The sequence below is a fragment of the Panthera pardus genome, unplaced genomic scaffold, assembly GCF_024362965.1.
Source record: "Panthera pardus isolate Hobbes unplaced genomic scaffold, ASM2436296v1 HiC_scaffold_24, whole genome shotgun sequence".
NCBI classification, from domain to species: domain Eukaryota; kingdom Metazoa; phylum Chordata; class Mammalia; order Carnivora; family Felidae; genus Panthera; species Panthera pardus.
The window spans coordinates 53,204,259-53,216,425 of NW_026526810.1; the positions used below are offsets into that span (position 1 = coordinate 53,204,259).

Sequence of the window (12,167 nt, forward strand, 5' to 3'; positions counted from 1 at the left end):
TTTTAAATCTGTGCATTTCTAACTTGTTTGCTTAAACCATGTGCTAAACCCTGACTGTCAAGTCATAGTTATTTAAATATATGCTTTCAGAGAGTCAAACAAGGTACAAACAGGTCAACAGATTTGTCTTAAAATAGAAAGCCAATGGACAAAACTGTCAAATCTTAACTTCTTATGACCAAAACACTAAAGCTGACCAATAAACAATTCTATATTCTTTGGTAGAAATGGCTAAGAATGCTGTCACATGAAAAATCATCTATAAGTATGGCAATATAACAAAAGTTCCCCCATTCCTAACTCCTTTGAGAAGTAAAAATGCTGAGACAACTAGATGAAGTACTAATGTTTATGAAACTCTTCAAAAATGAATTCTCTCAGCAGTAAGGGTGGTCATTCAATTTCCAGACGCTGTCATTTCAACTAAGGGTAAAGTTCAAAGTTGTTTCGTTAACAAACAGAAGGGAAGATAATGGTTGACTGCCTTAGGTAAAACCTCATTTTGGTTGAAATACATAGAATATTGTCAACACCATGGAGTTTGGTTTACCAAAGAATAAGTAGAGAATTTAAATATTCATAATGGAGTGACCAAAAACAATGAATCCCTTTCAAATATAATCTTATATACCATACACAAAAAGTTTGAAGACTTTTCATCTCCTAGTTTATCAGAGACTTCAAATTTTCAGACTTCTTTGATTTTTCCTTGTGTTTGACACACAATCAATTGCTTTAAAATAAATTCCCTTTGACTTACACTTTTTTCTCTAATCTCATTAACAAGGCCTCACCTCACAGGCCTAGATTATAAAAGGTTCCTAACTAGTCCCCTAGTATGCAGTTATATATTCCACTCCAATCCATCAACCCCTCAGTCTGCCTACTTATGTCTTATTTTTCACTTCTACTCTATATGAATCATGCAGCTAAGTCAAGCTTCTCTATAATTTCTGTTTACATTAGGAAAATGCCCCTTAGTTCTTCCATGTCCATCCAAATCCTTCTAACACTCAGAGTCCAACTCAAGTCCGATCTCTCCTGTAAGATTTCTCCAAACCAAATTTTATCAGTTCTGTACCCTTAGCTTTAGCTGACATGTGATCTAGCACTATTATTTATTTTTTACTTCTCTGCTATTCTTCCTCATATATCTAACCACATGGTAGGTCTTTTGAAGACAGGATCCAAATCCTTTCCTCCCTTGGCAATTCCTCATGTGCCTACCATAAAATATATATTTTGTTAATATTCTTTGTTTGAGAGGAAAAGACACTAATTCCATCTTGCTATATATTATCCAGATGTAAATTTCCTCCATTATATTTCATACATTATTAAAAAATGAAATTGCGACTTGATCCCAGAAAAGACCAAATTTAGGCCATGGTTTTTAGTGAACATGCCCATTTTCATGAAAAGGTTGATCTGCCTGAAGGAAAAATAGCTTAAGTTTATCTCACAAAGTTCCGTATATAGGCCCAGTCACACCTCTGACCTTATCGGAGGGGTGGGTGGGGATGCTCTCACTTTAATTTTAAAAAGATCTTGATTTCTCAACTCACCTATTACATGGGCAGACACAAAGGCCACAGCACTTGTTGAGTTCTGTTAAAGTCTTCTCTGCCTCTCTCATGTCTTTATTTATTTGGTCCATGCCTTCTTCTATGCGGTTTAGTTGTTCTAAGAATAAGGTGGGGAAGTTACATTTTGTTTTACAGTCCCAGTGCCAACCAGAAAACACTATTATTATGAATAGCAAACCTCAATTTTGAATCCACCAATCATCCATCATCCCAGTGACTGTATCAGAGCCAGAAAGTACTACATATTGTCCAACATGAAAACAATCTTTCACAAACTGATTTTGAGGCAGCTGGCCTCTTACTGTGGGAGGATTTGTTCTAAAGAAATTTGTGTAAGAGGAGCATGTGAGAGTTTTTAGAGATCACCCCTGAGACCAAATAAAGTATACTTTGACCAGACCAGGTCCCTAGTGTTTTATCTCTGGATAAGTTCAAAACCTGAGGGCTATCGTTAAGTCTAATAAAAACTAGGCCAGAGGAACACTGGGTGGCTCATTCAGTTAAGTGTCCGACTTCAGTTCAGGTCATGATCTCATGGTTCACAAGTTCAAGCCCTGTGTCGGGTTCTGTGCTGACAGCTCAGAGCCTGAAGCCTGCTTCAGATTCTGTGTCCCCCTCTCTCTCTGCCCCTTCCCCACTTGTACCCTGTTTCTCTCTCTCAAAAGTGAAAAAAAAAAAAAAAAAAAAAATTAGGCCAGATTGCTCAGGGGCAACTCAAATAGAATATTTCCAAGCTCACCCAAATCTAAACCTATTTAAGGTCTTAACCTGATTTCTGTAAAGAATGCAAGAATATCATAGTATCTAATGTACATTATGACAAATGCACACAATAAATCCTGCTACTGGACAAGTACTTGGTATACAATTGGGCACTGTCATCCCCACCTCAAATAGGCAATTAACACGACATAATTCAGAAAAAAGTAAACCTATCACTTTTATCTTACACAGAGAAGGCACTCCCCAAGGCTTAATTTTCAACATGGCTGATTTGAAGGGGCTTTCTGGTATTCTAAGTCAAATCAAGGGTTTTTGCCAATGACTGCAACTCACCCCCTTGTTCATCCAGCATAGTGATAGTCTTGATTCCTGCATCCTGAGACTAAAAGAAGGGAAAAAAGCTGATAGCACTAAAAAACAAAAGCAACAGAAACAAAGACTACAAGGCCTAATAGCAAGAGATAATCATTTAGAAACCTAAGTTCTCAGAGGATTAAAGCTACAGAGAAAACTAATATCCCAAACCAACTTTTAACTATTCACCATGCCCCAATAAAATTAAATCACTAATTCATGGTGAATTGATCTTCCTTATCACATTCTAATACTGTCAATGGGAGAAACAAAAAAGGTCCATTAGTGTATGGTTTGACAATTTCAGCAACTGCTGTTTCAAATAATAAAGCTTACTGATACCATATCCTTCTGACTCTTAACAGAAATCCCAGCTTATGCTATCAAGATCCCTCTTATACAATTTCTGTACTTAACTTTAATGATTAAAGTTTCTTTCTTACCTCAATGGCTAAACCCAGCATTCTCCTTGTGCTTTCCAGAGACTAGGGAAAAATATAGGGTTTTAGTATTCTAAAATATGTAGCCAAAAAAAAAAAAAAAAAGAAAGAAAAACCTGATCATATATTCATGATGCTATTCTATTTTTAGATACTGCCAGCCCACCCAACCTTCCCTTTAAAATAAACAAACAAAACAAAAAAATAAAGTTGAGCACTATAATTTTAGTTATTTTCTTCCTACCAGGTGCTCCATGAGAGAAAATTTGGAGGGTAAATTTAATGGTATTTATAAAAGTTTAATGTAGGCAGAAATCAAGGTATATAACACAGACATCAGAAATTCTGTTAAATTAAATGTTTTCAATTCCTCTAGAGTATTTTGTTGTAAGTAATTGTTAAACAATGACTATCTAAAAAAAAAAAAAAAACCAAAAAACCCCAAATTGCTTTCATTTATTTAGCTTTTGGTGAGCTGAAAAACTAAGGGGCCAGCAATGGCATTCTGAGGCAAATGCATTCTTGGACATAAAGTGACGGGGAGGTCAAAATGGACTTCTAAGAAGGTCCTTTCATCCCTCAACTGAAAGAGAACTGCTGGGGTGCCCAGGTGGCTCAGTCGGTTAAGCATCCGACTTTGGCTCAGGTCATGACCTCATGGTTCTTGAGTTCGAGCCCTGCATAGGGCTCTGTGCTGGCAGCCTAGAGCCTGGGCTTGCTTCGGATTCTGTGTCTCCCGCTCTCTCTTCCTTTCCCCAACTCGTGCTCTGTCTCTGTCTCTCAAAAATGAATAAACATTTTTAAAAAATTAAAAAAAGAAAATGACTTATTCCAAGTAAAATATTTACCTCATCAGTAACCTGGTGGGCTCTCAGCTGAATTTCTTCTGATGACAGATTATCCATGATGAATTAAAACTTTTGATAAGCACAGAAACTGAAACGTGGATATTCTGTAATAATAAGGATATAAAAAAGTTTGAGCAAAGAGTATGGATTTATGGAATTCAGGATACTTATCTGGAAAACAGGATAAAATAACCTATCTGTATCTTTATCCAGCTAGCTATCTATCACAGGTGAGGAAATTATGGCCAAGGAAGGATAAATAGTTGGTTAAATGCTAATTAGCACCAGAGGAGAACGTGAAACTCAGGTTTCAGGACTTCTAGTGAAATGCTATTTCAAAGAGGAAAGTGGTCTCTCTACTTTGAGGACCACATACAAGAAGACAAGCTTTAAAAGATTATTAAAATGAATTCTTGGTTATAAAATGTTCTTCATACATTATTTGAATACGGAAAAGCAATAAGGTGAAGAGTCTAAGTTAGGTAGTATTCCATGAATAATGTAACAAAATTCGAAGTCATGTGCCTGAAGAACACAGGAAACATTCTAGACATGTGCCAGTTGTCCAGACCATTAATTAGAGAAAATGAATTATTTTCATTCTTAACAAGAAAAGGGTAATGTTAATGTAGAACTCAGAACAGATTTTTCACAGTGGATTCTCCCTTTCCAATTATATTGTTTCTTGTTTTAGTGAAGTCCCTAAGAAACGTAAAAATTCTTTCTCCTATACATAGTAATTTAGTAACTCATAACTCAGAAAGAGAAGATTCATAGACATTCAAACTAAACACAAAACAGTTACTAGCTGTTATTCAGTACTACTGTTGTGTATCCCTCTTTGAAAAGTCATATGGAGTAGTAACTACTGTGTTACACCTCTAGGTTGCTTTCCTGTCATTACATTTGTTAGCTTTGTGTTATTTTTTTTCTGTTATTACATTTTTGAAAACAAATTTTACCAAAGCTCTGTGTCAGTGACACAGATAAAGTTCTGAATTTACCCTCAGGGAACAAGGGTAATGACTGTCATGAGTTTGAGGAGGGTGGGTAGTGTTACTGGCATCTAACAGGTAGAGGCCAGGAATGCTGCTAAATATCCCATAATGCTCCTAGGGACAGCCCTTCGCAACAAACGATTAACTGGCCCCAAATGTCAAAGTGCTGAAGTTGAGAGGCACCCTGCCATGGAGTATATTCAATGACCGGTAGGGAACCTAGTTAACCAGGAATATACTAGACTAAATCCTTGGAAGACAGTGATTTTGTTATATATATATATATATATATATATATATATATATATATTTTTTTTTTTTTTTTTTTTTTTTTTTTTTTAAATCTCTAACACCTAATATGTTGGATCTGACAGTTGGTACTCCAGCAAATGTGTGCTGAATGAACACACAAGCAGAAAAACAAGGTGTATTCTCAAAATATTTACGTAGATTTTAGAAACAAAGCTACATATACCAGTAGCACTAAGCCTGCAATTATCCACTAGAAACACAAAGCAAAAATTGCCATTACAAGTGTATGATCTGAAATGGCTTGCTAGTCACACACAGATCTTTTTAGTCACATCCATAACTAACCATCACTTTTAGTAGAATCATCACTCATAAAACAAAAAACAACAATATTATATTCTCAGTACAGAAAGGCACTGCGTTTGGAGTCCTGTTTATTTATTAACTCCTATCGTGGCTGTTTTAGGTTTAATTAAGATTTTGAACCTTTATTAAAGCCTTTAATGCTCATGAAAAAATGATTAATTACTATTAGTAATAAAAAGTATTACTGCAAAAGCTACAGATTTAATTTCATATCTTGCTTGCCACTGTAGGACTCTGGTTCTGGCAAAAGGTTCATGTGCTAAGATATATAATCAAGATACAAGGTCTTTCTTGAATTAAGAACTGTTCATTCATAGGTAGAAGCATAAATAGGACCACATGCTTTATTACTTTGTTTGACCCTTTAGCTTTATCAGAGATATGTTCATGCTACAGTTTTCTCTTGTGTCAATCTTTTATAGTTACAATTATGAAAAGAAAAGCTGTTTTTGTAATCTCTCACCTTCAGATTTTTGTACACCTTTCATTTCTATAATACCTCATCTGCCTTCCCAGGTAACTTGTTTCTCTATTACTTTCAGAGCCCCAAGAAGATACCTTTCAAAGCCTGCTCTTACCAGGCAGAATGCTCCAAAGTTGTCTATACCTCCTCAATGCCCAATAGAACAAAAAAGTGATATGAAAAGTAATACATGCTAATCAAGCAGTGCCTGGAAGTGACATCCTTAGTCAAGTTTCCCAATACAGTGTCCCATGGGTAGGAATGTATTTTGGGCATATGATGCCCAGATCTCTCAATTTTGTATAATTTCATAATTCTACTCCTATTTGCTATCTTCCTATCCTAGTGAAAATCGGCAAAACACGTAGGTTGAAGGAGAGGCTTGAATGTAAAACTGACCTCTGTCAAACTAGAAGATTCCTTCTAATTATACACACACACACACACACGAAGGCAGATACAGCTGGGAGGCAGAAATGAAGAATCACTCCTGGCATGGCAATGGACTCATTTTGAGAGACACAACCTTTGGTGAACTCAAAATTCTGCCTAGTATTTCTTTTTTTCCTCCCCTGAGCAGATGGCGCACAAGACAAGAAACAGACTTATGTAAAGTTCTCACACACGTTTGACAAGCTGATATCAGAACACAGCTGCCTAAGACCTCTACTCTGGATTCTTGAGGGTGTTGAACACATGGTTACAGTAAAAGGGAGTAAGAGAGACAAAGCAGAATTATAGGGGAAGGACAAAGCAACAATACTTCCAAAGCTCTTATTAGCTTTTACTAAAACTGCTCTGAAGCATCAGGCAGGGTGCAACCTAGAATTAGTTACATAGCTTTACTCATATTTATTATTATCTCCAGGAGTTTTTCCTTATGGAGTCAGGAAAAGACTACTCAGAATGTTGTAGTAATGAGAATTAGAGGGAGTGCCTAGTGGCTCAGTCAGTTAAGCCACTGACTCTTGCTTTCAGCTCAAGTCATGATCTCACAGTTCATGCATTTGAGCCCCATGTCAGGGTCCATGCTGACAGTGCAAAGCTTGCTTAGGATTCTCTCTTCCTCTCTCTGCCCCTTCCCTGCTCTCTCTCTCAAAATAAGTAAATAAACTTAAAAAAAAAAAAACGGGGGGGGGGGGGGCTTAGAGCGGCAACTGAATGGCTCAGTCGGTTAAGCATCTAATTTCCACTCAGGTCATGAGCTCACAGTTCCTGAGTTCAAGCCCTGTGTTGGGCTCTGTACTGACAACTCAGAGCCTGAAGCCTGCTTCAGATTCTGTGTCTCCCTCTCTCTCTCTCTGCCCCTCCCCCATTCATACTGTCTCTGTCTCAAAAATAAAACACACAAAAAAGTTTTTTAAATTAAAGCTGGGGGAGGGGAAGGAAAATGAAATGTCTCTTGACACAAATATCCCATTAAACTTTGTCTTCGGGGTGCCTGGGTGGCTCAGTCAGTTAAGCATCTGACTTTGGCTTACGTCATGATCTTGTGGTCCGTGAGTTTGAGCCCCACGTCTCTGTGCTGACAGCTTGGAACCTGGAGCCTACTCAGATTGTGTCTCCCTCTCTCTCTGCCTCTCCCCTGCTTGTGCTCTGTCTCTCTCTTAAATGTAAAATTAAAATATAAAAAAATTTTTTTTATTAAAAAAAACCTTAGTCTTCTTATATATAATCTAACAGGTTAAATATGTGTCATTTTTGTCAATATTCCTGGAACTTAATATACTATGCTAATTGTGAGTGTAGTATATGCTCCCTTTGAAAGATAAAAGCAAGAGTTTCCCTAGCACTTTTACACTGTATCTCCCTTAATTTGGTTAATTTGGGCCTACTAGAAGACTCCTAGTTTACCTTAATTTCTTTTTATAAACTTTGGAGTGGGGAAGAAGAAATGTTCACTGAGTACCTTACTATATATCATGTACCCTACTAAGTACTTATATATATCATCTTTACTATGCCACCTTATAGATGGGCAAAATAAGGTTCCAGTAATTTGCCCAGGGTGACTGAATCAGTAAAGAGCTGATTTATTATTTTTATTTTTAAGAGAGAGAGAGAGAGTGCAAGACTGAGGGGAGTAGGGGGGAAAGGGGCAGAGGGAGAGAGAATCTCAAGTAGGCTCCACACTCAATGAGGAGTCCAACACAGGGCTCAGTCCCACAACCCGGGGATCATGACCTGAGCCAGAATCAAGAGTCAGACGCTCAATCCACTGAGCCACCTGGGTGCCCTGTTTTTTGTCTTGTTTTGTTTTGTTTTCTTTTTGAGCAGACTTATTATTCAAGTATGGATACCCTGAAACCAAAGATAGTTCATGGTCTGGTAACTAGTCTTACTGTTGGATGCATCTTCCCTTAACAAACATCAGATGTTATAAGAACTGTTGAATATCAGAAAATAGACTAACTACCCTACCCGATGGCTCATTCTGAAATTTAATATAAATATATAATATACATAATATACATATAATAAAACCATAAAAATTCTTCAACAGACTCAAAAACAGTTAAACTAAAGGAAGAACTGGGGTGCCTGGCTGGCTCAGTCAATAGAGCATGCAAATTTTGATCTTGACGTTGTAAATGTGAGTTCCACGTTGGGTGTAGAGATTACTTGAAAATAAAGTCTTAAAAACAAAAAATTAAAGAAAGAACTAGAAAGACAAAAGTTATCATGGTTTTCAGCTGTTTTAAAATAATTAAGAATCTGAAATTACATTAATTTAGGGGTGCCTGAGTGGCTCAGTTGGTTAAGAATGCAACTTCAGCTCAGGTCATGATCTCACAGTTCAGGAATTCGAGCCCTGTGTTGGGGGGCTCTGTGCTGACAGCTCAGAGCCTGGAGGCTGCTTTGGATTCTGTATCTCCAACTCTCTCTGCCCCTCCCCCACTTGTGCTCTGTCTCTCTCAAAAATAAACATTAAAAAAAATTTTTTTAATGAAATTACATTAACTTTGAAAATAATACTATTGGGAATAAGGGATATAAAGAAAAAAGTCTTAGAACTGAATCAACAGGAGTTCGATGTCTTCACTGATAAAAATCAGGAAGTAATAATATAATCAGGAAGTATATATATATATAATATATAATAAATATAATCAGGAAGTAATGGAAGTACAGCACTTTATCATTGCTATTATTTTTAAAGATTTTATTTTTAAGTAATCTCTGTACCCAACCTGGGGCTCAAACTCACAACGCTGAGATCAAGAGTTGCATGCTCTTCCAACTCAACCAGCCAAGCACCTCACACACAACACTTTAAGTCACCACCCATTTCAGTGTCCTGCTAAGAATAATATACCAGTGATTTTATATAATAATTCATTTTATACTGGAAAGCAAAGATTTTGCATTAAAATATTCTACCAAGTTAGCTTCATGACTTATTCCTTCTTAATCACAATATAAGTTGCTCTACAAGTTACACCCATATAGTTTATTATTGTATGATAAAATCTGTTGTTCTTTTTGGCATAGTTTGATAATCAATGTATTTGTATCAAGTGGAAATTTCTGTTCATAGCAGGTTAGCATAGGAACTCCAGCATTCAAATTCTGGCCCCAAAATGTATTTGTTGTATAACCTCGGGCAAGTCAGCTAAATCTATTAAGACTTGGTTTCTGCATTTGTAAAATAGAGATAACAGGCTCTTTTTGTGAGGATTAAAAAAAGGTGATCCATACAAAGTGCTTATTATTGGTGCCTGATGCATGGCTGGTATTCAAGTGTGAGTCATTATTTTAATATTATTAGGGAAGCAGAAAGACATAGGCAAAAGAAAAGCCAAACAATGTTAAATATAAGTGACATTAATGTAAATGTAATTGAAAATAGCTACTAAATATTAATTGTTCCATCTTTGAGGCTACATTTGAATACTGAAGTTGATAATACTGTATGAGCTATGTATCTGAACTATTTTCAGGCCAGTCATGAGTCTGCACATGTCAAGACAGATATTAAGCAGGTTTAAATTAAACCAAGTTTCCGGATGATAGGTACTTATCTAGACAAATATATATATAGTTTGCATGTCTAAAAAATTAAAAACTGCCCTGAAATTTTTTTTTTTTTTTTTTTTTCTGGCTAAGGCCAAGCAAACACAAAACTACAGAAAATGTTGAAGGTTATTATATAAACTGAACAAAGTAAGACTTAAAAAAGTCAAATACTTGCTATAACTACTGAGACAAAGAATATGGGTATAAAAAAGTCTAGCAGGAAATCATCAAAATATAACTAATGGCTGTGGTGGTAAAATTGAGTGATTTTTCTTTTTTTCCCAATTTACCAAATGATCTGCATTGTAGTTATACTACTTTTAAATTTCATTCATTTATTTTCATCACAAATATGACAGCTTATGACAACCAAGAAAACAGACTTATGAGACTGGAGAAAACAAAGACAAGGAATTAATTTTAGACCACATTTCATAAGCATAATGATCAATTCTTAGCCTCTCTTGAGAGAAATCTTCTGTTGGTACATATTCACAGTAAATGTATTTGTGGAAACATTTCCATCCATTCACAGATGATATAAAGGTATAGAAATGATACAGAGGTATAGAAATGATACAGACCGATTGTCCAAACCACAAAGGTATAGAAATGATACAGAACGATTGTCCAAAACATTCTGCTAACAGATGTTTAGAGGAAAGGCCCTTGCTAAAGTTTGGCTGGGAACCATACTTCATTCACATTAGGTGGCAGAAATGGGTTCTAATGAGCTCTGAATAAGTTCTTAGTACTTTCACGGCAAAATACTAAGAGGTGAATAACGCAGAGTTCAAAAAGAGGCAGAGAACTTAGCTGGAACAGAGAATTTACAACTTCATCTTGGAATACAGCCAAACTCCTGCCATGGCCCCTCACCTCCAGTGTATTCTCCTTCTCTAACCTTCCTACCAACAATGAGAATCCTCAGGGATTCAAAGAAAATGTATAAAATTAGAAGCCATTTAATAGGTAATCTGTAGAATGTGCTTTAAAATAATTCAAAGGTGGGGAAATGGCTGGGAGTACAGAGGAAACAAGATTGGCCACGACTGTTGAAGCTGGGTGAATAATACATGAAGGTCATTATGCTAATTAACTTTTTACTATGAATTATTATGAAAGTATCCAACATATACATAAGTTTTTTTTAATGGCAGCTAGCTTTTAATAATCTTTACTCACCATTTTGTAAATCTAGATAGTAGAAGATTGAGAAGATTCAGAGTAACAACTACAAGTTAATGCTTATAAACAATTATACATGCAAGACACTATACTAAGAAATAAAATACATATGTGTATTATAGATATACACACACACATTCCTTTAATCCTTACAATACTCTCTTAATCCATCTAGGCTGCTGTAAAAAACAACAACATAGACTCGATTTATTAACAACAGAAATTTATTTCTTATAGTTCTGTAGGCTATAAGTCTGACTAAGCTCAACATGCCAGCACTGGTCATATTTTCATGAGGGCCCTCTTTCTGGTGCAAACCTAATGCCTTACATGGTGGAAGGGGCTAGGGAGCTCTCCAGAGCCTCTTTTCTAAGGCACTAATCCCATTCATGAGGGATCCACCTTCATGGCTTAAGCACCTCCCAGAAGACCCATTTAAATACCATCACACCAGGAATTAGGATTTCAACCTATGAATTTTGGTAGGAAGACAAACATTTAGTCCATAGCAAATACTATTTAATTCCACATTTTACAGATGTAGGAACTTAAGGAACAGTGAGGTTAAGCAACTTTTGCAAGGTCACCAAGAGCCAGATTCAAATCTAGGTGGACCGATGCAGAGGATGTGCTGTTACATATATTAAAAAGAGGAAAATAGATATATTGTCAACTCATTCAAATGTGTAGCAGCTTTGCCCGAAGAAATGCATATATATGAAGTCCCTGCTTTTCCCTTTTCAAGTAGCAAGTCTAACTCCAGGATTAGCGCACATGTTACAACAGTGGTTCCCAGTCTTGGCTACACTCATCACCTAGAGGCCCAAGCTACACCCAGACTATTTGAATCAGAATCTCTGGGGGGTGAGAGCCAGTAGATGTTAAACCTTCCCAGGTGACTCCAATGTGCAGTCATGGCTGAAAACCACTAT

At 36.3% G+C, this 12,167-nt stretch overlaps 1 protein-coding gene across 4 annotated transcripts in view; it reads right to left on the reverse strand.

The window, feature by feature from the left end:
- Positions 1 to 12,167, reverse strand: part of SNAP23 (synaptosome associated protein 23) — a 35,642-nt gene that overhangs the window by 13,578 nt on the left and 9,897 nt on the right. For all 4 annotated transcript variants that reach the window (XM_053889152.1, XM_053889151.1, XM_019442438.2 and 1 more), the window contains exons 2-5: positions 3,952 to 4,055; positions 3,107 to 3,148; positions 2,643 to 2,691; positions 1,566 to 1,683 (exon numbers count right to left, since the gene is read on the reverse strand). In XM_053889152.1, the coding sequence (XP_053745127.1) occupies positions 1,566 to 1,683; positions 2,643 to 2,691; positions 3,107 to 3,148; positions 3,952 to 4,008 (266 nt within the window). In that variant the 5' untranslated portion in view covers positions 4,009 to 4,055. The remainder of the gene's footprint in view (positions 1 to 1,565; positions 1,684 to 2,642; positions 2,692 to 3,106; positions 3,149 to 3,951; positions 4,056 to 12,167) is intronic.